This window comes from Phaethon aethereus (assembly GCF_964289735.1).
Source record: "Phaethon aethereus genome assembly, chromosome: 1".
NCBI lineage: Eukaryota > Metazoa > Chordata > Aves > Phaethontiformes > Phaethontidae > Phaethon > Phaethon aethereus.
In genome coordinates, this window is record NC_138575.1 from 25,565,403 (window position 1) to 25,593,035 (window position 27,633).

At 38.0% G+C, this 27,633-nt stretch overlaps 1 protein-coding gene across 1 annotated transcript in view; it reads left to right on the forward strand.

Moving 5' to 3' along the window:
• Positions 1–3,506: 3,506 nt before the first annotated feature.
• The window catches only part of ATP6AP1 (ATPase H+ transporting accessory protein 1), a 62,487-nt gene continuing 38,360 nt past the window's right edge, over positions 3,507–27,633 (forward strand). The window contains exons 1-6 of the mRNA XM_081996743.1: positions 3,507–3,681; positions 11,780–11,906; positions 12,012–12,080; positions 18,750–18,943; positions 19,928–19,971; positions 24,593–24,678. Of these exons, the coding sequence (XP_081852869.1) occupies positions 3,569–3,681; positions 11,780–11,906; positions 12,012–12,080; positions 18,750–18,943; positions 19,928–19,971; positions 24,593–24,678 (633 nt within the window). The 5' untranslated portion in view covers positions 3,507–3,568. The remainder of the gene's footprint in view (positions 3,682–11,779; positions 11,907–12,011; positions 12,081–18,749; positions 18,944–19,927; positions 19,972–24,592; positions 24,679–27,633) is intronic.

The following is a 27,633-nucleotide window of genomic DNA, read 5'->3' on the forward strand; positions in this document are numbered from 1 at the left end:
CATCCCTTTTAGCCTGACTTACAGTCCTAAATTTCATCCCACACAAATCTGGCATTCATACTTCTTTTTATTCAAATTTTTTTACATCAGGAGTGTAGAATTCTGAAGTTGAGAGAATTTTTTTTTAAGAAAAGGATTCATAAGCGAAAGAAATTAAGCTTCCATCATCTTAATCTTTTCTCTCCAATTATTTATTATGAGTCTTTTTTTCAACTTTGACAGGATAAGAAATATGTAGGATATGTGATAGGCATACAATTGTAAAAGAAAGCATGTATAAATCCAAAGGAATTGGTAGAGGTAGAATGTAAATACATGGTATATCATAATAAAATTGTTGTGGTTAAGTGGGTAAGCATGGTAATGGAGGTATTTTTTATTTCATTGCAGTTTCATAATGAGTTCACAATAGTCTGAGTTTCAGTATTTTGAATTTGTGTTGGATTTTAAAAAATCATCATGTGCAAGCAGTTCTAAACGTGGACTCAAGATCACCTATGGGTTTTAAAGGAAAAAGCTGTATGGAAAATGTAACAGTAAACTGTGTGTTCTTTTGTGTATACCAACAGACATCAATCAAAAGTGTTTTTAGGTTCCTGCTCACATATAAAAAAACACTGTTATCTCATTTTAATTAAATGAAAGAAAGGAAACTTTTTGAAAAACCTCTTTGAAATAAGCATTTTTTTTCTTATCATTTGGCAAAAAGTCTTTATTTTTAGGAGTGAAAAAAAAGAAAAGGAGAAAATATATGCAGTTGCATTTGCGAGCCAAATTTACAGAGGGAGGCAAATTAAAATCCCACTCAATGGGTTCTTCTCATTCCTTTTTTCAAAACTTTCTTCACTTCAGTTGTTCCCAAACTGTGGGTTGTAGAGAAATATCAAAAAGGAAAATTCAGTTTGTTTTCAGTTAAAAGTTTTTTTCATAAGTAATATGGTTATCTGAGAGAAAACAATGTGGTTTTGTTTCAAAAAGCATCAAGACAATTTCTATAAGGCAGAATACAGAGAGTATACCCACCAACTGTGCTCCATCTCACTTGGGTGTTATTTCATTAGTGTGTGCAAATACTCATCAAAAGATCCAGCTCAAACCAAGGGTTCATCTAGTTTTTGAGATATTACCAGCTGGAAAGAGACAGGGACAATATACCTTTCTTTCCTAATTCTCTCTCTTGTATTATCTTCTCTTTTGTTGTCATTAACCTACTTTGTCAGCCATTTCGGATGGAAGAAGCCAGGAATCTCTTACATGACTTAGGCTTTTTGTCCAGAGTGTCAGCATTTGAGTATGGACTTGTAAAAGAAGTTCCACATGCCAGCAGTGGAATTCTTGAAACGATGTAAATGATTTAGTCCTACAAAAGTGCTCTGTAATAACAGAATTCAGCACTAGTAATTTAAGAAGTATAGAATTGTCAAATATTTAGTAATGAATCATTTGCTATCATGGTGATCTTCCTGTCAGGTTACAACATATTATTTTTACACCACTATATATTTGTTGGTCTTGATTTCTATACATTCAGATCAGATTGTTGAGGGTTTATTCCGATGTGGAAGTCCTGGCAGTGTTGATCATATTTATCAACTGTATGAGTAATGGAGGAGACCCACTAGAATCTACTCTTCACTGGTTTGTGTTAGAATAGTAAGATAGGCTACTTTCTTGCTCTATTTCACAAAGCAAGGATCTCTGCATTGTGCAAGCTAAAGGATGAGAGGAATCACAATCTAAGAAGGCACGGGCTTAGTGGAATAGAAATATAGTAGTAATGCACTGTTTCTGTAGACTGCCAAATGCAATGCAAATCTAGTAGGTTCTGCAAAATTGAAAACTTTTCTGGAAATTCTGTGATTCCTTTAGTATTCTGTGGCAACCACATTGTGCGCTCTTGATATATATAATGCTGACCTTCAGTTTGTCTTCATTTCTTACATGAATGTTAATTGTAAGCATACAGGAAGACTTACAGTCGATTGGCTTTGCAGGTAGGAGGTGCACACAAAAACTGGCAAGATTATTCTGGACAGTTATGTGAGAAACTACATCTCTCACATTCTGGAAGATGCCATGGCAAAGTCAACCACTTTGAGAATTACAAAGTATGTTGCTTGCGTTGACCAAGTTATTCCAATTCATACTAAATTTGCTTTAGGGTGTCCCAGTTCTATGCCTGTCTTTGTGCTCTGGATTGCTGTATTACCGGTATGCTCCCTTAAACAGACAAACAGACAGTAGCTTGTGAAAACGGATATGAAGCATTTCTAATCTATCTCTGAGGAGAAGAGGAAAAAGAGCAATTAAAGGGTTAACTTCAGTGTTACGTAAAGTTACATGGAGAAGAAAAGGAACATGTAGATGATCGGGTTTATTACTTCCCTCAAAATTATTATTTTTGTCTCAGAGATCTGATTTCACATTGAAGTGATGAAACAATTGCCTTACATTAGACAACAGCACTGCAACAGTAGGCTGTGAGCTAAGGCAAATGGATTTCATTAATCAAGCCACGTGTGCTCAGATTCAGAACTGCATGTCTTCTGACATCTGTTTATATCTTTTCTTAGAATTTTCATTGTGCTTCCTTACTTTTCCCTTATCACAACTTGTTTTAACATAGCTAACAATTTTTTTGGTGTATTATCCCGAACATCTTGTTCTGATTGTGAAGAGGCACCCGTGCCCTGTGCCGACCACGTGCTGAGGGACTGCTGCTGCCTAATGTAGTCACAAGGTGTAGAAACAGCTCAGTGCTTGGCAGGAACAGAAAAGTATGCTGAAGGAATTTGCTTCCCAGCATGAAGAAATTCTTTTGACTATTTTGATCTTGCATGAGACTTGTGAAATACTGAAGTCGCGTCAGGTTCTGAAGTGATTATAATTTGCTCCTGACTTTTGATATTTTTTATTTTTTGGACAGCGTTGCTCCATGCAAAAGATAGCTGAACAATTCCATGTTTCAGTGGATACACTCCAAACATACCATTTTCTCACTCTCTTCCTTCTTGCTGGAATCTGCAATGGATAGATTTACTGCAGATTTCAAACCTGTCAACACCCAAATGTGTGACACCAGCTCTCAATACATGTGAAAGAGCTAAGCTGAGGGACATGATAATATGTAGCAGGGGAAGAAGATAGCAGTTCTGCAGAATACATTTTGTGCAGTACAGAAAACTTTCCTATGAACTCCATTTTGAAGTTGAGCAAGTCTGTTATCAGCCTGCAGTTATCAGGGAGTTAGAAAACAGTAGGACAGGAGTTTGGACTTCATGACTCTCCCTTGTACTAGAATGTTAGAGCAATCTGTCTGTGCTTATACTGCGGAGAGTTTTATGAGCTGCTTAAATCAGAAAACTGAAAGTTATTTAAAATATGCATAACTCCCAACTTCAAATTAAGGAAGTCCATGTTTTGAACATGCCCACTGTCGTTATAGAGCAACCCCACCCAGCAGCCTGACTGAATCCATATAGCTGCAACTGAACCGGAAAGTGCAGCTGTGTATACACTCGGACTTTCCTTTGCAGCTGGCCAGTTACGTGGGAACTTGCCTGGAGTCATGACGCAGATCTACTCTGCCGCTCCAGCCCCGCTGTTGTGCACCCTCGCTGCGCTGTTGGAAATGTCTCTGTCAGTGGACCATGTACCGATGCTGCTTTGGTCAACTCAGAGGTAAGGAACCTAATAAAAGAGTATCTCTACTTATGCTACTGTTCTGTGCGTGCGTGCAGAATATATTGTATATCATCAGTTGTGGTAAATAACCTCTGGGCAAAAAAAAATTACCCAATAAATAAATTTGCCTCTCAGCAGTCAAACACCCTAACAGATTAATTTACCCATTTTTATTTATAATTTTAGTGTTCTAAGCTGGGCAGTAAGAAGTAAATAAAACCCATATTCTTCAAATCTGAAGCAGATATGCTTTATTCACCCTAAGGCAACCTTGAACTCCACTGTTAGAGATGTCGTGACTTAAAGGCACAGCATAAGGCAATCTCACAAAAAGGAGCTGACCAAAAACTCTGTGGGCAACCTTAATCCTTGCATTTCCTAACTCCTGAATGCTGATTTTTCAATTTAACGTTCTTTTTAATGCAGTTTTTTTAGTAGAATACACTGCTGTATGTATAGACATCCGTTGTTAGAAACAGTCAACAGACAGCAACAGTCTTGACAGATCCAGCAAGACACGTTCATTCAGGGGTTTGCATACACTTATGAAATAAGACTTTGAACCTGTCTTGAAAGAGCCAGATATACACCTCTTTTTTCCAGCCAGGAATTTTATTCATGCAGACTTTAAGGATTTTATGTAAATACTTGGGTTTTCCAGAAATAGAGCAGCTTGGGCAATGCAGTAGCTTCAGGTGGAATACTGGATATGTAAAGGTGTCAGAGAACTATGCACCACTTATTCACGAGGCTGTCTCTGCAGGGCATACACATTGGTTTTGTTCCTAGAGCTTTCCTTGTGACTTCTGTAAACTGGGAAAGTAACCAAACCAAAGTCTTCTGGGGAGGTAATTATCCTTTCAGCTAGTTGCACTGGATTCACTCTGCCTTTCATGAGGCTTTGAGCCATTCTTCAACACATTTGAGACACTGTGAATTATCTAGCTGCCACTAGGAAGAGATTTAGACTAAATTCTGCTCTCATTTATTCTAGTGCAAATCTTCTGTATTTAGGCAAGTAAGATTTAAGTCTGAGAGCTAAATCTTGTTAATGTTTTTTTTTCTTTTCTTTTTGAGTTGCTTCTTAATGTGGTAATTTTAAGACATCAATAGGAGGATTCAGAAATTTTATGAATGTCAGGAACTAGATTGGTTCAGTAGTTCAGGAGATCTTTCTCCATGTATAGTGCTATATAGACAAGCATGCTACTTTTCTGGTTTTTCATATGTGATGCTGTAATGTTGAGGGCCACAGAAAACAGATGTGTAGGAGGTGTTGATTGTGCTTGTTTCATATGTATCCTGGACATAGCATCCTTTTCCTTGCAGTAGTTAATACTAGCTTTGACATGTCTACCCATCTCTTAAGCATTTCCAGAAACGGAAGCTCTGGTCCCTGTGGAGCCACAACATATATGAACCTGCAAAATCTGATAAAGTTTGATTAGGTAATTTTGACTTCCCCCTCCCATCCCAAAAGAAATAAATGGATGTCTCAACATCAAGGCTTTTTTATATTAAAAATACTTAATTGTCTTAAAATGTTAAGGGAAACATTGCACCCATCTTTAAAAAATGTAGCAAGGAGAACTCTGGGAACTACCAACCTGCCAGCCTCACCTCTGTGAGGAAGATCATGGAGCAGATCCTCCCAGAATTTATGCTAAGACAGATGAAGGGGAGGGAGGTGACTGGAGACAGCCATCATGGCTTGACCAAGGGCAAGTCCTGCCTGACCAACCTAGTGGCCTTCTAGGATGGAGTGACCATGTCAGTGGACAAGGGAAGAGCTACCGATGTTGTCTAGCTGGACTTCTGTAAGGCTTTTGACACAATCCCCCACAACATCCTTCTCTCTAAATTGGAGAGACATGGGTTTGATGGATGGACTGTTGGGTGGATGAGAAATTGGCTGGATGGTCACATCCAGAGGGAGGTGGTCAATGGCTCAATGCCCAGATGGAGTTTGGTGATGAGTGGTGTCCCTCAGGGGTCTGTACTGGGACCAATACTCTTGAATATCTCCATCAATGACATAGTAGGATCGAGTGCACCCTCAGCAAGTTTGCAGATGACACCAAGCTGCGTGGTGCGGTTGACACGGCTGAGGGAGGGGATGCCATCCAGAGGGATGGACAAGCTCAAGAAGTGGGCCCATGTGAATCTTCTGAGGTTCAGCAAGGCCAAGTGCAGGGTCCTGCACCTGGCTTAGGGCAACCCCCAGTATCAGTACAGGCTGGGGGATGAAGGGATGGAGAGCAGCCCTGCCGAGAAGGACTTGGGGGTTCTGGTGGATGAAAAGCCAGCAGTGTGTGCTCATAGCCCAGAAGGCCAGCTGTCTCCTGGGCTGCATCCAAAGGATCGTGGCCAGCAGGTCAAGGGAGGTGTTTCTGCCCCTTTGCTCCACTCTGGTGGGACCCCACTTGGAGTCCTGTGTCCAGTTCTGGAACCCTCAGCACAGGAAAGACATGGACCTGTTGGACCAGGTACAGAGGAGGGCCACCAAAATGATCAGAGGGATGGAACACCTGCCCTGTGAGGACAGGCTGAGAGAGTGGGGTTGTTCAGACTGGAGAAGAAAAGGCTCTGGGGAGACTTTATTGCAGCCTTCCAGTACTTAAAGGGGGCTTCTAAGAAAGATAGTGACAGACTTTTTAGCAGGGCCTGTTGCTATAGGACAAGGCGTAATGTTTTAAACTAAAATAGGGTAGATTCAGACTAGTTATAAGGAAGAACTTTTTCACAGTGTGCATTGTGAAACACTGGAATGCGTTGCCCAGAGAGGTGGTAGATACCCCACCCCTGGAAACATTCAAGGTCAGGCTGGACGGGGCTCTGAGCAACCTGATCGAGTTGAAGATGTCCCTGCTCATTGCAGGGGGATTGGACTAGATGGCCTTTAAAGGTCCCTTCCAAAACAAACTATTCTATGATTCTATGATTCTAATCTGTTCACCTCTATACAACACAGGCACATGTATGAATACTAAACCTCTGTATTTAAAAACAAGGTAAATGTTGGAAAGAATTGTTCTTAGATAAAAGTGATCCTAAGAATCTAAGCAAAGATCAGTGCTCCTTTGTCCTACTTCCTAGTTTATAGAAACAACAGACCTGTTGTCAATATAAGTAAAATCTTATCAGTTAATTCAGTGTGGTCATAACAGTAAACTTTCCACCAAGATGCAATTAGCAACTTGTTCTACTGCTGATTGTTCAGGCTTATACAAATCTAGAGCAAGAAAAACAGGATAGTGGGCTGATTAAACCAGTTTCATGTTTCCAGGAATAGAACATTTTCTGGAAGAAGTGTTCCTCCTACCATGACCTTTGCATTTTTGAAAGGAGAAGTTCTTGTGGGACAGAGAAGACTGGTGAAAGTCAGTGAAGCAACAGAAAAGGAGATTTATGTTATTTTCTAAAATAAAGGAAGAGTAACAGTTACACTTGTTTGCCAGCCCTTTGCCCGCCCTGCCAGCCCCTAAAGCTCATGCTTTACATCTTGGTACTTTGCAGTGACGCAAGGTTTGCAGTATGTGATCTACAGGCTTATGAAGTCTGGAAACTACAATTAAAAGTTTGAGGAAGGGTAACTAAAGAAGTGCAGCAATTACAAATGAATTTTCATTCACTGTGTGGAAACATGTTCCACCAGTTTAATACTTCAGTGATTCACTGATCAACAGAAGCTGAGATTCATGGATATATTCCATCATCCTCTCCCAGGTTATCTGTTAGGATATGATATTGAATAGTTGAAGGATAATGCATTTTGCTCTTCTTTAGAACTAGCCAGTGTTTGTAAAGCCATATCTCAGAACAGCTATATTAGAACACTTTAAAGTATCTCTTTCATGCATTATTATTGTTCTGTAATCATGCTATTAAAGATAACGTTGGATGTCAGATACAGGTAAAACCTGCAACTGAAAAACACATGCAGTGTGCAAAGCATAAAGGAAGTGTGATATAAATCCTTACAGGGGCATTAGTAAATCAAATACCTCTTTCCTCTAGAAAGAAAAATGCAGATCTGTACTTTGAGAAGAATAAGTATTTTCTACCAAACAACAGTCTGTCTCTGTTGAACTCAGGAAAAATATGAAGTGGGAATCACTCAGTAGGTCACAGTGTCCTGCTTTTCAGAAATTAATAGTAATATATCAGTGGACATTCTCCAGATAACTTTAGCCTGAAAAAATTAACCTTTATCTTAAATTAGCCTTTAAACTAATATCTCCTGGTTGCTTTTCAAAAGTAGAGATGGAAAGGTTCACTTTGCATATGATTCACAGAAGAAACATGATTTATCCACTTTGAACCAATATTCAGAAGAACGTCTTTCCCTCCATAGATTAGAGAGGGAGCCCAAGGAAATAAATTCATTAAAATTAGCTTTTGTGATTGCCCCCTCATGTGTTTGTTTTAGGAATTATTTTTGCTTACAGTCATTGAAAATATATTACTACCTTCATTTATGCTATGCTTATACTGGGAAGTGAATCCTTTTCTGGCAAATACAGATTACAAGTGACTTTGAGAAGGCATTTCTGCCAAATAGTATATTTGCAGTATTTCTTAAAACTGCAAGGAATTTGCTGAAAGATCTACTGGAAGTGGAATAAAAAAAGCATATACACTGGAAAGAGAAAATTGTTTTAACTGTAACTTTATTGGACTTCTATGGAGATACCATGTACTAGCATAACACGCTTGAGTAGCTTTTTGAATTTTTTTCCTATAATCATGAGTTTTCATTCTATTACTGCTACTAGTAATGGTGACATGTGAGCTTTGTGTGTAAAAGTGGTATTTGAAGGTCATTTCCAATTTTTTTTTAATTAGCTTGTTTACTTCTGCTGTGCAGGAGAAAATATTATTTCTTACATGGTAATCATGAGGTGGCTGAAAGAGAAAATACAAGAATAACTTGTAGGAAAGAGTTCAGAAGCCAGCTACAAAGCAAGAATGTAAGCTCACAAGTTAGGGTGACAGAAGTCCTGTTATCTTACTGTCTGCCCTTCTGGGAGTCCAGATACAAAAAATCTTGAAGTCTTCACTTCCATCAAAACTACTGGCTCAAATCTCAGTTCTACCTGGAAAGAGCACTTGTCAGAGAAAAATCTGTATGCTTAAATTTGTTGTCATGCCAGAGCAGTTAGGGACAAGAAAGAAGAAAAATACCAAGCTAAGCTTTCTTTCCTCTCTTTCTTTAGTGCATTTTCTGGCTATTGGAGGAAATAGAGCAGTTGTGTTTTACATTTCCTCCTCTTTAGCCAGCGGGAAAGCGCATACATTAGCAGAGATGCTCGTCATTACAAGCCCCCACGGCTGAGGACCCCAGGATGGTTCTATGGTGGGGACGTTAAGTCTGATGTGCATGGCATGCAGATGACTGCACAAGGCTGTGCATCTTTGGACATAAAATTTTGTGTGAGCGATCAATAGTAGCAATCAATACATGTCTTGGCCCACTGCCTGTTTCTTCTATGCCGTCCTGTACTGATTTCTCGCTGCCTGCTTGAGGTGAAGAGTTCAAAGGGATGGACAGGTTCATTGCATTCAGTAAAGCATACCTTCGTCTCACCCACGATGTACTGTCTGTGGCAGTCACGTATCTCCATTTCACCCTGCAGTTCACAGTAAACCAGCTAGTAAAACATACTGACATTGCCCTTCTGAACCGTGGTGAGGATATTGTTGCACCCAGCTGACAGTAGCAGCCAGTTCAATGAAGGGTGTAGCCTTGCCTACTGCCATGGGTAGTGCACAGCAAGCTGTTTAAAAGAAGCAAAAAAAAAAAGTGTGTATGATATGATGAATATAAGTACTAGCCAAATGCTGCATTATAATAGAATTATTAACCAACTGATGTAGATTTATTTTTCTAATGATGATGCTGGAGTTATTGAAGTTGACTGCTTGGAAGCTAGAGAGTCTCACAAAAGGTGCTTTTCAAGGTTAAATAGCTAGCAAGAGCTGGTTCAAGGAACAGGGAATACCTTAGAAGCAAGTTTGCTTTAAAACAGGATCATTAAATTTCTGAGGTTTTGAGTTCATGACAAAAGCCTTTGCCATTGTGCTGCTGTAAATAACTTAGTTTTGTTTCATGTGCTTTCTGTTACCTTTTATTCTTAATTGCTAGTCTCAAAAGCTCTCAGAATCTTCATTTTTTTCTAATATTAGACATGGAATAGATTTATCTAGTTAGTTTTTAAAATAAATATACCAACATATTCACTATAATTTTCTTTCACATAAGCCAATTTTTAACATCTCTTAATTTAATCTATCTTCTTTTCCTTTAATATCATTAGCATTTTGGCATGGCCATGCAAGGCATAATGTCAGTATGAAAGTCAGGTCCTGAATGTCATTCAGAATTTTGGGGAGTTTTTGTCTTTTCAAATATCTTATTTTTAAATATTATACTTAAATATTTGAGATTGTGAGGTTTGATTTTTCTGAAAAGTTGTTACAATTGTTGTTGTTACAATTGTTAGAATCTCTGTTACAATTTCTAAGTTGTTTGGCTTCATAAATACAAATTAATAGGGATTTCCAAACACAAATTGACAAAGAAGTGACGATGCTGAGCAAAACTAAGAAAATATCAAATGATAATTTTTACCAAATGGGAAAAAATTCTTTTCTGCACAGCAGGGTTTACTTCTAAAGCTTGAAAAGTGGCAGAGAGAAGATGTAGTAGAATTTAATTTTAACATCTGCAGCATGTTATCCTGAAAGAGTCTTCCACATATACTATTTGCTCTAACACTGTCCCAAACCCCAAACCCTGAAGGGATCTAGGTACCCGGCATTGCAGAACTGCACTGTTTTTATCTTTGCCGTGGGTGCAGTTGGAGGCTTTCGATTCACTCTTGGCAATCTTCATGGGAAGTACTGGGAAGTCTTGAAGTGAAATATAGATTCACCTTACCTGAGAAACAACATTGAACCCCGCCTATGTGTTTATTACCCATCTTAAGAGACTGCAGAGGTTGTTTTCATTCATAAAAGCTTGCTGTGGAAGGATCATTTTCGAATTGCTTTTGGGTTAGAAAATTTAATAAGCTTCTCAACTTCACCAAATTGCAATCATATAATAGCTGATGCTACAGCACGCAGCAATTCTCTATATTTTATTCTTTGTAATGAGAACCATTTAAGGGGTCTGGAATACTTGATTTCTCAGGCCTTAGCAACTGATCTGTGTTTGGGGGAGGTGGGAGATTAAGTTTCAAGCTCTGGGTTTTCTACAGAAAACACACAATATTACCTTAGTCAAGATGCCTAGGACCAAAATTTTCATAATAAATGTCATCCCTATTGGCTTTGCATACTGTTAAAATCCCAATTATTGAAAGAATAATGCCACCCCTAGTTTTGCCCATAACTGTTTTTTGTAGTAGTAAAACTAAACAGATGAGTTATTTCTCTGTCCATTCCTCATAATGACAGGTTGGCAAAAGAATCGTAAGCTTTCCTTGGTGTTTTGAACCGTTCTGTTCAGAAGAGCTCCTGCTTCTGGAAAGGTGGCTTTTCTGAGCTGCTTCTGCAGAGTGGTTCCTTCATCATGAAAATCTTTGGAGATAACACGCTGTTTACAATAACACTGAAAAGCCACTTAAACTTAACAAAAGTTTTGTGAAGATGTGTTGTTTTATGACAATTTGTGGTCTGGCCTGAGTTCTCCTTGCTGGCCATCAAGATGTCTGACGGCAGTTTTGGGAGTTGGGATTCCCTTTGGGAATTCTCTCTGAAGGTTTTTCAAGAAATTCTTTTTATTCCACTTAGTAGCTAATTTTTTGAAATTTTTTGAAAGGTGCAACTGTGCTGTTGTACAGAAACAAGAAAGTGGAGAGAGACAGTTATCTTAATGGACCAGTACCATTCCTGCTGTAACACGGTTGATGTGATATGGGCATAAATGGGCAAGTTCTTTTCCTCTTGAGTAGAATGAAAGTAAACTGAACTGTAAACCTGATCTTAATTCAAAGATGATGATATCATTACCTGCTGTTGCATATTTAAAGAAAGAAGAGGTGTCATCGTTGGCAGTAAACTTTACAGAAAAGAATTTTTTTCTTTGTAGATCACAGTGGAATCCAGACAGTGCTTTGCATGAAGGACATGTTGTCTCAGCACAGGAGCTGACTGTACTCTTGCAACCTGTTTTTACCCAGAATTCAAGAAACCTCATCTTGTTCCTGCAAGACACAGTATGTAACATTAATTCCTTTTCTCTCACCAATGCCGAGTGCAAATCTGTACTTAAGTGAGATGCTGTGGCCCCTTCTCACCAATCTACTCTCTTTGTTTTTCAGCTTAGCATAGATGATTTCACATACTTCAGTGAATCCTACAGTAACAAGAATCCATTTCAAAATGTTCAGGCAAGAATTTCTCTCTTTTATTTCTTTATAATCATTATTTAAAAATAAAAAAGATATGAGAAAGATGCAAACAAAAAGTAATTGGGAAAATTAAACCAATTTGCAGTAGTTTTCCTATTTAAATTATTTATTGAGATTATTTCAGTTGGATTAAAAGAAATCAACTGAGTTTGCCCAAGTGTTTTGTAGCTATTTTATTTCTGAAGACCTTGTTTTCAGAATTCATCGTAAATGACGAAATTTTGTATTGGAAAAAACAATATAAGCTTCCAGACTTACACCCCAAGATTCTGTTTTGAAGCCATAGGAAGAAATTATAGGAATCAATTATTTATTCCTGATTTTCAGAAATGAACATCTATTTTATTTTCATTGAAATTGAAGCTCTCTTAACTCATGCAGGGAATTAACTGTTTCATATTTGAATGTAGTTAATAAATGAATCGATACTGGATTGTTTCAATCTTCATGAAAAAAAGCCATGCTACTTGATCAATTTGAAATCAACTCCAGACACAGAATCGAAGATGGAGTCCTCCTGAGCTGGTCAGCAACTTCAACTTCTCTTCTCACTCAGTTTTTTACAGATTTTGTGCATGGCATCGCTGGCTATACTTAAACGACAGTTTATTCAACTGTAATTAGACAAAGGAGATGTTGACACATGGAAGCCATAAAGGCATTCCCGTGGGCAGAGCAGGATGAACAGAGCTATTAGTAACGTAGCTGCTATCAGAGCACACAAGGAAGATTCCCAAGCACCACACAGCAAGCTGTATGTGTAATTAAATACATAAATATTCACGTATTACCTGTCTCTACATCTATATTGTCTAAGAACCTCACATCTTCCTTATGTCACTGATACTGGAGATCTTCATCTCTCTGCCATATAACTGCATTTTAACACTGATGCTGGAACAAAAACAACTGTACATGGGTTTTCTGAGGAATGAATGGGAGTAATAATCATTTGTAGTGTAAGGATCAGCGGTTGTGCCCAGAGGCAGATGTACTGGTACTTCTCTGGTATGCCTTATCTTCTTCTGGGTTTAAAATCTATGCAAGGCTGTGTCTGGAGCAAATTTTGTTGCTGCCTGACTGCAAAACTGGTTTGATTTCAGAAGCTGTGTGACAAGTACACATGACACTGCAAGCTCCTAATACTGTGGTGGTCTTATTTAAGTATGCCCTGGATGTTTAAGAGGAGAGATATTAAAGTAGTTAAAAGTTTCTCCTTTTGCTTTGTAATCAAGACTTCATCAGCACTGTAGTTGAACTTCTAGCCAAAGGCTAGAGGTAAGTCCGGGGACTGATGGGTTTAGAAATGGAGTGGTATACAGAGTGGATTGGGGACCTACAGAGGCTAGTGAGGAGGTCCTCAGCTAAAAAAAAAGATTGTGTTTAAGTAAATCTTTGGTCTGTATCTGGAAGAGCAAAGATTTAAACCCAGGTTTTCAACAAGCTGAATAAATGTCAGTAACAGTTTGTTTGCTTTCTGACCTTGTCTCTGTTCCCTTTCTGACTTGGAGCTGAGAACATTTTTCTCATTACAGCTTCTTTAAAACTGGAAAGTTTCTTTTGACAAATTGCTCACCTTAACTCCAACACTTCCTAGATTTCTTCTGTTGGACTTGACAATCTTAATTCTTTTCCAGCATCATTTTGTGGGGGTGAGGTGCGGTAACTTGAGTGAAATAAAATGAGATGTATAAATCAAATATTTCTTTTTCACTTAGGTGCCCATATGGAGAATTTTGTCAATATCTATTGCATAGACTTGTAGCTTTTAGGGCCAGAAAGGATCTTTATAATCATCCAGTTCCATCTTGGACATAACAGAGGCTGCAAAAAATTGCTCAGTTGCTATCACATCAGTTGCACTCCACTTGAACTACTTTGCGAAAGAAATCCATTCTTAATCATGCTATGAAAGACTCTGTCATAATATTCACAGAAAACAGGACAAAGTGAAGGTCAGATCTGAATTTTCTCACCGGGGAAATTAGAGTCTTTGATGTTGCATAATCACAAATTTTTATACCTTCACACTCTGTATTATACAAGTGATTCATTAAGCTATAATAGATGTTCCATGTCACTCGAGCATCCTCCTTTTGAACTTCAGAAATGCAGATGTATTCACAGACCTAAACTGGAGATCTCATTTTGAATGTATATGTGCATGTAGCAGTGTGTGTACTACAAGAAGGAAGTGTTATTTGTGAGAGTTATAGGCTTGTAAACCACAGAGGCATTTGCAGATACTAGATTTGTTCAGCTACATTAGCAGCTGTTTTGAGCTTTTGGGATCAATGGGTTTGTATGCAATAAAAGAATACTATTTCCAGTTAATACAAAAGAAATCTTATAGGTAGATCATTTGTCTTAAACATTCAAAGAACTTTTTAATTAAATAATAAAATATGAAGATTAGCATTGGGGAAATTTTTCGTCAAGCAGTCGCCTACCATACAAACTATTTTTCTTTAATATTAGCTTTGGCTTTCCCCAAGCAATGCTCCAATCCTTAGAACTGCAGTGTATGGTAACACACTCCAATTAGTGGCCAGCTGTGCAGCTACATAATTATTATTTGAAGACATTGCCATTCATTTTTCTATATCTCCATCGTATCCCCACTCAGTGGCTGTAGACTGAGGAGTACTCTTTAGTCACGTGTGATACAGAGGTCCTACTATATTTTGATTGTCTTTGTTCCCTTTCTCTTTGTGTCTCTTAGTTTTATTATTTTTTTGAAAAGGGGGCATGCAGAACTGCATAATAATAAAGACATAAGTTCATCATAGGTTTATTTAGTGACATGATGATATTTGGCTCTCTAGTCTTTTCCAAAAAACTACTAATACTTGATTTTTGAATTCTGATCACTATCAGCCATTGAATTGACATTTTCAAACAGCTGTTGTGCCTCTTCATGTTTCATTATTGAAGGGTAACACTCAGTTCTGAGTCTATTATCTATTATTGTGTACATAAAATTAGTGTTGTTTTTTTTCTCACCCTGTGCTCTGCTAAAATCAATTTACATTGAATCTCATCAGTTACTTTGTTGCCCAAGAGGTTGTACCAGAAGTTGCATCTGCAATTCATCAGCCTTTGCCTTTACTGTCTTGAATAATTCAGTGTAACCACCACATTTTATTAGCTCAATATTTATGCTTTTTACCAGATTATTTATGGAAATATGGAACAGAACAGATCCTAGTGCAGGAACAGATACTTTTTTCTACCCCTTGTTTGCTATCTCTTTGCCTACTCTTTACCTATCCTTTACCTACCTCCATGTGAAGACTGCCTCTCTCACACTAAAGTACGTTCATTTCTTTAGGAGTCTTTGCTTCAAGACTCTGTCAAGTGCCTTTTGTGGATCCGCGTACACTTTAACAGCTAGAGCTCCCTGGCGTACATGCCTGTTGACTCCTTCAGAGATTGTCAGCAGAATTTTGAGGCACAATGTCTTTTTGCAAAGCCATGTCAGCTTTTTTCAAGTATAATCGTTCCCTGTTGTTGTAATCTGTATTTTATCCTTTGGAATAGTTCCTTCCATTCTTGGACTTCAGGTTTGCTTCTCTATAGTTCCTCGGATCTGTCTGTAACCCTTGAAAAAAAATCTGGTGTCATGTTTGCCACCATACAGTACAGTGGCATGGAGGTTTGTTCAACAATACTTTCTGTAGCTGCAACATATTTTATCAGCTAAAGTACATGAGATCAATTTTCATTAAAATTGTAATATATAGCTTTATGCATACATTTGGAGAGCATAGATACAGTGTAAAAGTCTGTAAGATTAATAGTAATTGGAAAGTTAAAATGCAACAATGATAATTTTCTTTGCAGTTCTCACTTTGTGTAGAAACAGATGTGCTTCCAAATCTGTTTTAACAGATTTTTCTTTTTTATAGATAACCCATTGACTAATGCTGTAGAAAATAAACACAGTACTTTCATATGATATACTCACAGGTAAAAGATGAAAATTTAAATGACCTCTTTTACATGGAAGAGCCTGCCTACTTTGGGTGTAGGTTCCCAGATATTCTCAGAGACAACACAGGAGCCTTTTTCCCAACTAAGAATTTTATTATAGGAATGTCTATCAGCTTCGATGCCAAACATAAACTAGTGCAGAACAATGAGTATGCTTACTTGATCTTTTATAAGTAGATGCCTGAGTCTTTAACAAAGATTTTAACAGTAAGTTTTTAATGACAGACCTAAATTTACTCCATTTCAGCTTCAGATTGCTTAGATGTAGTATCAATCCAGTTAATGTAACACTGAAATCAGAGTTGGGCAAGTAAGTCCAAGCACAGCTTTATCATAGTGCAGCTACTTGGCTTCAGGATGGCTAGAAATGTGGACAGAGTCATCCCACACCTACCTTCAAAGAAACCTGAACAGTGATATATATAATCCAAGAGTGAAGTTTCTTGTAATATTTCACTCAGGATTGGTGCTTCAGGGGACACTAAGGAAGGTAAATATACTCATAATCAAAGTAAGCTGCCCATAGACAGGTTATAGATCCTGACATTTAATGTAAGAAGTTCTGCTATCAGTCCAACAGCTCAACAGGAGGTTTTCTTCCCTTTCTCCTTTCCCCTTTCCCCTATCCCCTTTCCCTTCCCTTCCCTTTCCCTTTCCCTTTCCCTTTCCCTCTCCCTCTCCCTCTCCTTTTCCTAGCTACTGTGTGGTTGTACCTCTTTGTTTAGCCCTTTAGCAGAATGCAAAATTGGGTGTTTCTCAGTAGTCCTCTTCATTCTCCACCCTCTTTTGACATTTTCATGTTTTGAAGATCCATGATAATTGAAATCCTAAAATGCGTAAAGCAACATATGGGTATTGTGAAGACAAGTGTGTAGTGTCTTGAAAGACACTATGCCAATGAAGGACAAAACGTCAAGAAGGACAAACAAGAGGCATGAGATCAGCGTGGCTGAGGCTAATAAGTACATGTCCAGCTGTGTCTGCCCTTCAGACGGAAAGCAGTTGAATACCAGTGGCTGGAAGCTGAGGCAGATGGCAGTGCAGGATTGGTTAGGAGCAGAGGCACAATCCAGATATTACTCAGTAATGATGCATTTTATATCTTATTCTACAATAAATGAGTAATCTGCTTTATATATACGCTTGGAAGAAGTGGCTGCTGCCATTGTGCTACTGCTAGGAGGCAAGGGATTAAAAAATTGAAAATAAAGTAAAATAATTGACCATTGCTCAGAATTTTAGCTCTAAATTCATATATACAAACAAGCCAAAATTAAATGTATCATCCTTTCTTTCAAGGCGGTGCTAAAAACGCTACTGAAAGACCTTGTGAACCAGATCAGTGCTTTCTGTTCTATTTTAATTTCTGCAGTTATTTTTCTAGCAGTCTGGCAAATCAGACAATAGTGCATAATCCTCCCTTATGAGCATCTATAGAAATGTGAAAATAACTAGCCTTTGCCTACAAGGAAAACATGTGAGCAATTAGAAAAACCAGAGCAGGTCAAAAAAGTGGTAGGCAGTCAGAGAACAGACAAAAAGCAAAAAGAGTAGGAGGAGAAAAGTGTTAGCAACACTACAACACTTGCATCAGTTAGAGGGGGAGAGAGAGTCTATAGCAACTTGAATATCTGAATGTCGGTTCAAGTGACAGACTCAATCTAAACTTAAATGTAGAAAATGGGAAAGCAAAGTTAACAAGTGGTATACTAGGATTTAATGAAAAAATATTTTCAAATATTCATGTTAAACTTGGGGTACATTAATTTTGATCATTTTCAAGTCTCTGTGTTGCATTTTCTTTCCCTGAACATTTCAAGTTAATTTTATTATAAAGAAAAACCTTTGGAAAGGAAGTTTTTTGACTATGCAGGTTTGAAATTCACAGAACAAGTTTATTTTTAAATTCATTTCACTCAAGCATTTTCATCAGAAACTCAGCTATGAGAATTATAAATAAAGTGATAGATAACTTGATGCTTGATTATCTGAACAAGTTCAGCCTGAGCTTTATGATTTGTATTTTGAGTAGAAAGACATAAAGTACATGACATGAAGTTTGTTTGTGTGTGTCTGGAGGCTCTGTAGATCCTGAAACATGTAGCTTGCTTTAATTGATAGTTACAAATTAGACACTTGTCTCTGCTGTGTGCAGTACCACCAGGATGTGGTGGTACATCACAAAGGAAGGTATTTATTAGGCAAATTATGACTCTGTACAGAATAGAGCTGCTGGAACTTGAGGAGTCTGACATTGATCCTTCGCACCTCTGAAGGCATTTAGTTAGAAGGCTGTCTGTTGAGCTTTGCTTCTAGCAGTGTTCATAACCTGTCTCTCCAATGCATTCTTAGCTTGAGAACTTCTACATCATCTGTCTCCCCTCTTCCTCCACGCGTGTGGGAAGGACAGTAGGAATTTGATGTCACTGAGTGCCTTAAGCTTGCCCCAAGAAGGTGGAGGAGTAAGAACCACACAGGTGTCCCTTCACTACCCCTTTCCAGGAGTAGCCTGCAGCCAGCATCAGGCCGGTGAGAACTCATGTAGTGTTTACAATGGTGGTTCCTCACCTTGAATATTAAATTAAGGATACATAAAAAAAAAATCAGTGTTTACTTATTAAGCAAGTAAATAAACTGTTCATAAATCTGTTACAGGAAATTCTTCAGTCTTCTCCTTCATCTTTAGTTTTGCCAGCTGTTGACTGCGAGGCTACCAGGTACCTTCTGAGATTTCTTCAGGGGTCAGGAGATTGGAAGCTAGCAAACATAACTAATCTCGATGCCTCTCATCTGGAAGTGAATACATCTAAACCAAACTTACTGGTGGTTCAGCTACAACCACTTGTCAGGTAGGAGCCTGTCACAAACAAAACTGATCCACATGTGTGCACGATTTTTAAAGCTTTTGAAAATGTTACTTGTATTCAGGAAATTTAAAAAACAAAGTGGAAGCTTACAGAGTTAGCAAAGTTATTTTTCTTGCAAGGGTGAATTTGGTGTTTTTTATAATCCCTTGGTGACAACAAAGGGACCACTAATAAAACTAGATGGCAACATACTTTTAGCAGCAAGGCTGAATTATTTGATGCAACACATGATTAACCTGCAGCATTAATTGCTAGAAGGCATTCCAGGGGTCAAAAAAACCTGGCAGGATAAATAAGCAAGCAAATAAGCATATAGACAAACCTGAAGTTAATATGACTAGAAAGACTGGTTTTCATCACTCTAGAAGGAAGAGGAGGGCTATATTTCTTTGTGTTTCCAGGCCTATGACAACTGTGATCTAACAGAGGTAGAGAAAGACTCTTCCTTCAGGTGAATGTATATTTAGAAAATATAAGGCATGGGTGTATTGAGTCCCTCTGCTCAGCTTCTCCTGCTCTTTCTTCTTCCTGGCCTGTTCCCAGTATATATGTCGGTATACGGTGCATGTATCAATAGGTCCTAAGGAAGTGCAATCATAGCCATCACATCACTACACAAAAAAAGACATGATACCCACTTTAAGGAACTCATGTACAAATGTCAGACAAGGGACCGACACCAAATGAAAAGCAAGCTGTGCAGACATTGGTCTAAATAGCATCAGCAGTCTGGTTTCTCTGCAGCTAAGGAAGTTTGACGGGTTTGAGGAATCAGCCGAAGATGTGGTCCTTGTACTATTAATGGCTTTGCAGAAGATAAAGGTCATAAGGAGGAGATGAGAGAATGATGGAGGGACTGACGCTTGCAGTAATCCTTTTACTAGTCAGTATCTTTGTACATTTCTGGTTCACATTGTTCTTGCCTAGAAAACTATTTTAATTATTTTTCTCCCACTCTTTTTGTAGTGGTTTAAATGAGATTTCCACCCTGGAAGCAATTGTTGAAAATGGTAAGCAATATGACCAAGATATAACTAATATTTCATCATTTAAATCTGTGTTTTCACTTGAGCAGATTGTGTTTTCTAGTTCCTGGGTTTTGCTGTAATACTACTATTTTAAGACTCTCTTCTTCCCCATCTATAGTACTTATAAGCAGTCAGTTATCATAGTGTTGAAGTACTGAGCGACTGATTCAAAATCCACCAAAATGGATACAGCTCTGTGATCATTCGCTGCTGCTTCAGGCATGGGCTTTTGCTCAAGCTCTGACATCCTCCCAGTTCAGAGTACAAACCCTGCATCTCCGTGCAGCGTGGACCACCTCCTTAGGTCTCACCTTGCACACCAGCAGCTGGAGATGTCAGGCTCATCCAGCAGTTTGAAGATTTTGGTCTCAACAGAGGGTGTCTGAATGAATAGGAAATGTTTTTCTTCGTAAAACAATACTGGTGTCCTTCACAGCCTTCGATTTTAGAGTCTTTTACTGGTTTTGCAGGTATTAGAGACTACTTGTTAAAGTTGAATGTCTCCATATAACACTATAATAAAACTTATCTTGCCTAGCATCTGGCTGAAGAAGAGGTGCCATACACCAAAGGCACTGAGAGGCATCTCTTTTTTTTGCAGGGCTTTCACTTACTACTCTAAATTAGAGATTGAGTTATAAAGTCTGCAAATCACTATAGTGGTAGTTTCAGGGACGTACATTGTAGGGTAGGGTAAGGGTAGGGTAGGGTAGGCTAGCGTAGTGGGCTGATAATTAAACAGTGTCCTTAGTGCCTATGACTGTTTCTATCCAGAGCTGGGGGTGTAAAATTAGAAGCAGATTTCAGGGGAAGATACCTTAGTAGTGGTGTGTCCTTTTCTCTTTGTTTTTGCACTACTCCAAAGTGAGTGTAGTTTGTGTGCTCAAATAAGCAACTGGATTTCCATCTCTGAATTGGAGTTGTTTAGTTCTCTTTTCTTGTCCCTAGAGAATATTAGATAGGAAAAGCCTTGGCTTAATATTGGCTTTGGCTAAACCCTGGCTTTTTCTTTATGAGACATTTCTTTCTTCAGCTGCACAAACTCAAAAATAAGCTTCCCAAACCCTGTCTCAGGCCACTTGGTTTTGGAACAGCAAAGTTAGCGGGGAACCTTTGGGATGGTGGAGGAACACGTTATACCAACTTCCAGGTTAGTGTCAACTAGATGTTATCAGGAAAAAGGTATGTGGATCAGGGAAGATGTGCCACTTTGTAAGGCCAAATGCAAAATCTGCACCTAGTATTCTTCATCTCAGCTGTGCTCTGGAAAAGTGGGAGTGTGGGCTAAATACTCACCTTCTGGTTTATTTACCAAAGCAGGCACTCAATGCGATGCTGAATAAAAACTGGAAATAACATCAGCAGGAAGTTTTAATACAGATGAAAGTTACTGAGCCACGATTGCTTAAAATTATCCCACTGAAGGCTGCGCAGCCGATGGGAGAGAGTCGGAAGAGAGTCATTCCAAAAGTAGTAGATAAGTGTCCCAAACACAGTCTTCCGAGCCATGCAATCTGGGCTCCAGCAGGTCTAGGTGTCTAGGTACCGTCTGCAGCACAACCATCGTCATTTGCCAAATAATGTTGTCAGGAGACCCTTCAAGGTCAGAACTGCTTGCAAGGTCATGAGTTACTGGTGTTTGTTACGGAGGGACTGCTGACAGATCCTGCCTGGGTAAGCAGTAACAAATACTCTTTGTCACATACCTGCAACATGACAAGAGAATTGTTAACCCATAAATATTGCTTGTAAATTTATTTTATTGCAGTATCAACAGTAAAACACTGCAGACCTGTAGTATGCTGCCTAGAAGTTCACAAAGCCTCTTACGTTTGTCACAGCAACTTCGTTCCTTTCCGCTGTAGAGAGTTTTAAAATCTGATGTAATAAAATGTCAGAGAAATCTTTCCTGCCGCTTTACTCACTGCAGACAGGAAGCTCTGTAAGACAGAACTAATGGGCTCAGATTCTACCCAAAGGAAATGTGCTGTTCTGAAATATCTAGAAGCTGGAGTAAGCAGAAGTTTTTAGCACATCATTAAAATGAGACTTATTAGGAAATCCAGACTGGAATTCAGAATCCAAATTTGGTCAAGTTTCAAGGGATTCAGACTCACTGTTTTCTTTATGCTTCTTTTCAGTATTTCTTCTTTCTTTCTTTTGCATGAGGTAGGGTTTGACATTATTACTCAGGTTTTGCCAGTTTTCCTAAATGTTTCTCTGCTCAGGAGAAGGTTGCATTCTGTCATGTCAGTCTTACCTGCTGGATCCCAAATGAACGATAAAGCTGCCTATGACTCCATCTGCATAAGATGAGGCTCTTTAATTGCTATTGCAGGTATTCCTTTTTCCACTCTGATTCTCAGTGCATTCCTCTTCCCACTCTTTCTCTTCTCTCCCGTTTTCCCCCCTCTGATCTTGCTCTTTTCTGTTCTGTCTTGTTCCCAGTTTACACTCTCCCTTTCTTTTTACTTTTCTCCTCCCAGAACATTTCTTCTCAGTTCATTTCTTCCATCCCTTCCATTCATGTGTAAAAGCACACAAAGAAATTAGGGTAGATTAGAAAGTAATAATAGCACTAATCCTGCACTCCCTTGTGAAATTCAAAGGACGTGTCTTAAATGAGTTAGAAAGGTTTAATGCTTCCACCAGGGCATAGATGCAGGCAGTTACGCTAATTGGAAGGTGTTATCCTAGACAAACTGTTTTACATTCATAGATCTACATAGTGTTTCCTTGATCCATGCTATCCAAAAAAAACCAAAACAAACTTCAATAGATCCGCTCTAAAATCACTCTAACATCAATATCACCATCTGGAGATATCTCTTGTCCCCTTAAAGAAAGAGCCTGGGATGACTAATACTCACATTTAGGCATGTAATTTAGGTGTTTTAAAATATTGTGGACAAATCTGAGCCCTTTCCCCTGGAGAATTTGCAAGTACTTCATAAACAAGGTAGAGTTGTGATCACAGGCAAAGAAAGATCTATATCAACTCTGTTGTGAGAGTGTTCACAGCAGCTTCTCTGAATGAAGGAATTGCCTCTAGAATCTTCCCAAAGGCAAGAGTTATATATGTTACTGGTAACTATAGTTACACATAGCTCCTTACTGAAGTGAAATGCAAATAATGTGTCATTTCAAAAAGTAATCAGTTTCTTTAATGAAAGAAAAAACAAAGATAATCTATGCATTTTTCTATGTATTATTTTTTCTTCTGCAAATTTTAGTTGAGGCTGCTGAGAATTTTCAGTGAGTTGCACTCTGTGCACATCATAGAATACAAAATCTACATTATGTAATGCCTTAAACCTCCACACACGACATACTTACACTGGTAGTATATAACCAGTTGTTTTTCTTATTAAGTCTGTTTCTTACAGTAGATCCTTTTAACAGTAATTTTTTAGAAGGGAACTTTACCTAGCTATGATTCTGGACTGATATGAGGAAATCAGGTTGGTTAAAACCCTGCAGAAAAACAAATGCTTGCATTTTTACAAAATCTAAACATCTTACTCAGCCAAGAGGCCATAATTACTATAAATAGAAGAGGCTAAAAGGGATAATAATATAAGCTCCACTTCTAGTACATGAAAATGAAATACAGTTTCTGTAACGTAGAACCTTGAAATCTGAGAAGCCTGTATGTCCAGGCTGTAAAATATCCATTCACCAGACTGTTACATGGATGAGAAGTGGGAAGACACTGAAACAGTAAATGTTAATCTGATTGCTTATTTCTCTATTAGTCCCAATATCAACACTAATAATAGCTCTTGATTCACAACTATTATGCTCCTTATCATAAACTGATGTTAATATTTCTGCTTACAGCTGGAAAACATTTATGAGTTGTAAGTATTTGTTACAACTGCCTGTGGTTTCAGAACTAAAGGAGAATATTCTGCAGAGGCATCTCTGGACTTCTTTGGAAGGTCTTCTCTTCCTTACTTGACTTTTCCTTACTTTTGCAGAAATATTCCACCATATTTCTACTTTGGCCTCTAGTGTAGTCAACAGCAAAATTTTCCATATCCTGTTGAGGGTGCAGAATCAGTCTTTAAATCTACTGAAACAAAAAGGAATATTGCAGCCAATATTATGCATATCATGCCCCAAACTAAGCACTATGTTTTGAGTATTTTTTCTCAGTGATTAGTTCTGTGTACTTTGTAATTCAGAGTATGCTACTGCTTAAGCTTTATTTTTTTATTAACTGGTCACTTGACTAGTGGTATATGCATCCTGCTCTCATCCCGTAAGAAATTTCTTCTGCCCTTGCTTTTAATTGCCCAAAGTTCAACCTTTCAGGTATTGTTTCTACAGTATTTAGTTTTCAGTTTCAAAATCAGCCTTTTTTCTGAACTGTTGTAATGTAATTGTTTTTTATTGTCTCACTGAAATTGTGCATTTTTCAAGACACTGAACATGTCTTATCCGGTTCGTAGCTATTGACATGTAAATGGTACGAGCACTTAAATTGCTTAAATAAACTAAATAAGCTTAAACATCTAGGTCATTACTTCTCCAACTACTGTAGGATTTTAGCTTTCTCAGCTTACAGAGTTTGTTAAATTATACATGTTTCTATTTATAGACAAAATAATTGGAAGACTGACCATGGATCTGCAGGAACGAGGGATTCATTTTTCAGTAATTTATACTGCAGTGAGACCTTCAAGGGTGAGTAATCTTCAGTGCCTAGAACTGTCAGATTTTTGGCATCTAACAACTCAATGTTTACAGATGAATGCTGTAGATGATTTTCAAGATTACACAAGGAAACAATCTGTATTATATGAGGTTTTGACCAGAAATGATTGCATGAATTTTCATGTATGATAGCTATATCACATAATTATTGAAGTTTTACTGTTGTAGTAGAGCATAAATCTGCCATTGTCTTTAGAACTTATTATCTTTAAGGACTATAAGTTTTGGATTTTTTTTTTCCATTTAACTCTAATGGTTTTATAGTAAGTTCTATGTGAATCCTTACAGAGCTTCTTAGTGCGGCTTGTCAGTAAAGCCTGAGTGTTGTTAATTAACAGAAGGCTACTAATGTATCAATTTTTAAATTAATTGGTTTCATTTCTCTTAGTTAATACTTGGTATTTACAACTGGAAGCTAAAGTTTTCACCCCTGCTGATAGTCAGAACATAATTTATAGATCACATCATATTAAATTAGCAGCAAGTAGTAATGCAGAATAGTTATTTATGCTGTTACCTGTTTTGTGTGAGATACAGGTTGTAATCAAGAAATATTCAAATTTTAATTTTAATGCAATTAAATGGAAGACAGTTATGCTTTGAGAAAAACAGAATACAGTTCCTGCCAAAACGAGAGGCATATGAGGGGTGGGCTGTATCCTAAAAATTGGCAACTTTGAAAAAGACACATATCTGTTCCAGTGGTAACACACCTGAGCTACTAATATGACGCTTAGTTTAATTTCAAGTTTAGTTCAAACTCAAGATAATGTCATTTGAGAATACAGAAGATATAATTGCCTTGGTGTAGGCAACAGGAAAACCATTAGTTGGATTGTCCGGATCTAGTGTGAGCACTTCAGACAGGATCTTGAGAAGCTGGAGAGTTTTCAGGAGAGAAGACTAAGGAAAACTCACAGCTGTTCTTAACAGAAAAACACCATCTAGAAAACCTGTTTTAAATGGTTATGAAGTCCCTTTAGCTTATCCAAAAGAACAGTAAGAGGCAACTTGACTGCACTTCATAAATGTTCTTTAAGGCAAAAGTGGATAAGGCCCCCAGAGGTGTTCTGTGCTCAATCAGAAATAATCTGCGTTTTTGCAGGGAGATAGGATCTTGAACTCTGGCTATCCAACAAGATGATCAGAACAGTCCCTTCAGACTCTAGGAAAAAAGCTAGTTCTACTGAACAAAAACAAGAACTTTCTTCAATAATCCACCCTGTGAAATTCATTTCCAGAGACTGGGTTTTGGAGAACAGAGTTAGAATACAAAGACAGAGCAGCATGAGGAAGATCACACTGAAATTCTCTGTGTTGTATGTTTCTTGTGGTAAAGGAGAGGACATAACTCCAAGATTTCTGATCTGCCTTTTTTGTAAATAATTCATTATTTTTTTAACAAAGATCCAAAATAAAAATTATTTAGTTATTGTGGCTCTTTGACAGCAAAGGCACATGGGCATTCTTAGCATTTAGAACAATTGGAATGAAAAATATTTTTAATTAATGAAAGAATTGGTGTCAAGAGAAGGAATTTTTTAAGCAATTTTAAGTTTGTTGTATTTTCCATGTACGCACATTTCAGCAGGCTTTCTAAATTAAGGTGACTTTGAGCAACTGAAACACTTGTAAATAATTAAAGCTATGTGTTTTAACATGTTCTGCATTTTTAAAAAATAAGCAATTTAAACTTTTCTTAATTCTTTAAATTCAATGCCATATAAAACCATTTCAAGCATTTTTTTTCGCCCTGTAATAACTTTAAGTTATTTCAGTGCATTCAAGGTTATCAGCTTCTGTACAGAGCTAGAAAAGGCAAAATGGAAAGTGTCTTCGAGGGTTCATTGGTCTGTACATTTGCATGTAACCTCTTCTCAGTATGTATTGCATATCTTTGGCTGTGCTTGAAGTACAGAAAATGTGAACTGTTTTGTAACCTTAAGCTGAAGAACTAACTCTTTTTGCTTAAGTTATAAAGACTATATTCCATGATCTAGAAGCTACAGGGTCATTCCCCAGCAATAACCAAGATCACTCTGTATGAGGAGTAAAAGGCTTTGATCATATGGAAAAAGATTTTACGGATCTTTAGTACACTTGAAAATCAATAGCAATCATTCAGTATGAAAGATTTCCATTTACTAAGTTGGCTTTTTCTTGCTAATGAACAAAATGAGCTTTAAGCATGACAATTAAAAAGAAAAAAAAGACACCTTTTTCTGATCAGGTAAATTAATTTTATGCAATGGAGCTCCTAAACGCCGGGGCTATGAGATACTTATCTCCTGATAGCTCTAGCTCCTTGCTGTTGGGCAGGTGATGGCTTCATAGCATTATCTTGTTACATTCATTCTTCCATTGCCCCAAGCAGAGAAAAATAAGTGTGAGAAATGCATAAACTGGAAAAGATTCCAGACTGGTGTTGGCTTCACAGAAAGTGAAATAATGAGACAGGAGGCAAAACTCCCCTATGATTGAGTCTCTTCTGACTTGATGAGCAAGAACTGTTTAGCTTAGTCAGTGCAGCCACAGATCCCTTTGGGCTATCATAGTTATCAGATAATAACCCCAATGGACAATGGAGATTTATTCAGGCTGGTTCTTGTTCTGTTCCAGTTTCAGAATTTGAAGCTGGAAGACAGAATTACAGTCCTGAAACAGAGGCTGTTCGGTGACCTACTGTGTTCAGTTTTGGGCCCCTCACTACAAGAAGGACGTTGAGGTGCTTGAGCATGTCCAGAGAAGGGCAACGAAGCTGGTGAGGGGTCTGGAGCACAAGTCTTATGGGGAGCGGCTGAGGGAACTGGGGTTGTTTAGTCTGGAGAACAGGAGGCTGAGAGGAGACCTTATCGCTCTCTACAACTACCTGAAAGGGGGTTGTGGTGAGGTGGGTGTTGGTCTCTTCTCCCAAGTAACTAGTGA